This window comes from Trichinella spiralis, assembly GCF_000181795.1.
Source record: "Trichinella spiralis strain ISS 195 chromosome Unknown Scfld6, whole genome shotgun sequence".
Classification (NCBI taxonomy): Eukaryota; Metazoa; Nematoda; class Enoplea; order Trichinellida; family Trichinellidae; genus Trichinella; species Trichinella spiralis.
In genome coordinates, this window is record NW_003526945.1 from 6200652 (window position 1) to 6201973 (window position 1322).

Consider the following 1322-nt stretch of genomic DNA (forward strand, 5'->3'; position numbering starts at 1 on the left):
TTTTCATTTCTTCTTTTCTTCATGATCATATCTGTAAAATGGTAAATGTTAAATCAAAATTTTTCGCACTTTATTACACAGTGGAATTAAAAAATTGATCAAAGAATTTTCAAATAAAAGAAGTAACTGATTTTCAATTAAGCATAACGTTAACAAAATGATTATACATGGAGAGTTTCGAAAAAAAAGTAAGTACTTTCAACGATTAAAAACCGACTTCAGTAGTTACCTAACGCCTACGTTTGACGTTTGGCGATGCTGCTACTTGCCACGCAAGTCAAACAAACAAGCGCACCATTACTGACTGATGATAAAGCAATTTTCAAACGATCCTTATTTGCATACTGTAGCGCTAGAAACCGGTTTGAGCTGATTGGAAAATTTTCTGGACGAGGAATTAATTCTAATCGAACGCTATGAAATTAGGATATCGCTATGAAATCTCAAGCACAGCGAACCGCTTATCTAGCGAATGAAAAGCATTAGATGAAACTCATTTCAATTTACTTGAAAAGGGAGTTGGAATGCACAATTAAAGTCAACCATTGTGGACTGTTTAAAAATTCAGAAATGACCTTGACATTTAAAATTCAGTCAAAATATAAACTATACGATAGAATGCCATAACAAACAAAAATTGACTTAGTCAAAACACGCCTCTGCATGTCTGAAATTCAGATTTGAAAATTCAAAAATGACCTACATAAATGGAACTCATCGCAAAATCTTTTCACTAAATTATAAGCACATTGGCTGCGTATGCTGACCAACAAAGTTATTCAAACAAAAAATGTAATTTACCAAATGTCTGCTGCGAAATTTGAAACAATAATATAAAGTGATAATAAAGTTATTTAACTTTCAATCTTTCTAAAGATGAAGTCTTACGTAATCTTAACATAATATGAAAAACAAAAATTACAGTTTTACAGTGAAAAAATCTTATATCTAACATGCTACAAACTTGGGCAATTTTATTAAGCTAAGGAATAACTTCACCTGTTCGAAGTATCCTTAGCCCTGCTACACAGATCTACAATAAATCGCATTTACCTCTTGTTTTCTACTGTTCTGCTTCGTGTCGTCCGCGTTTTCACATTTTCCTTGCTCCATTCTTTAAACCTGTAATAATGATATTAAATCAAAACTGACCTCACTTTATCACAAAGTAGATTAAACAAAATTAATAATTAACTGCTATTTAATTAAAAAGACATTGTTTACAAATGAGTACACAAGTTTTAAAAAAAATAAAAAGCAAGAAAATGGAATACTTTTTTAGTATTCTGAAATCGGACTTCAGCAGCTACTACGCTATATGA

The 1322-nt window shown here is 31.1% G+C and overlaps 1 protein-coding gene across 1 annotated transcript; it reads right to left on the reverse strand.

The window, feature by feature from the left end:
• Nucleotides 1-236: 236 nt before the first annotated feature.
• On the reverse strand, nucleotides 237-1113 carry Tsp_09766 (transcriptional enhancer factor TEF-5). The gene is made up of 5 exons (XM_003374377.1): nucleotides 1054-1113; nucleotides 995-1033; nucleotides 802-811; nucleotides 643-667; nucleotides 237-414 (listed from the first exon to the last, which is right to left on the reverse strand). Exons 1-5 carry the CDS (start codon nucleotides 1111-1113, stop codon nucleotides 237-239), a joined length of 312 nt encoding a protein of 103 aa, XP_003374425.1.
• Between the last annotated feature and the right edge of the window lie 209 nt (nucleotides 1114-1322).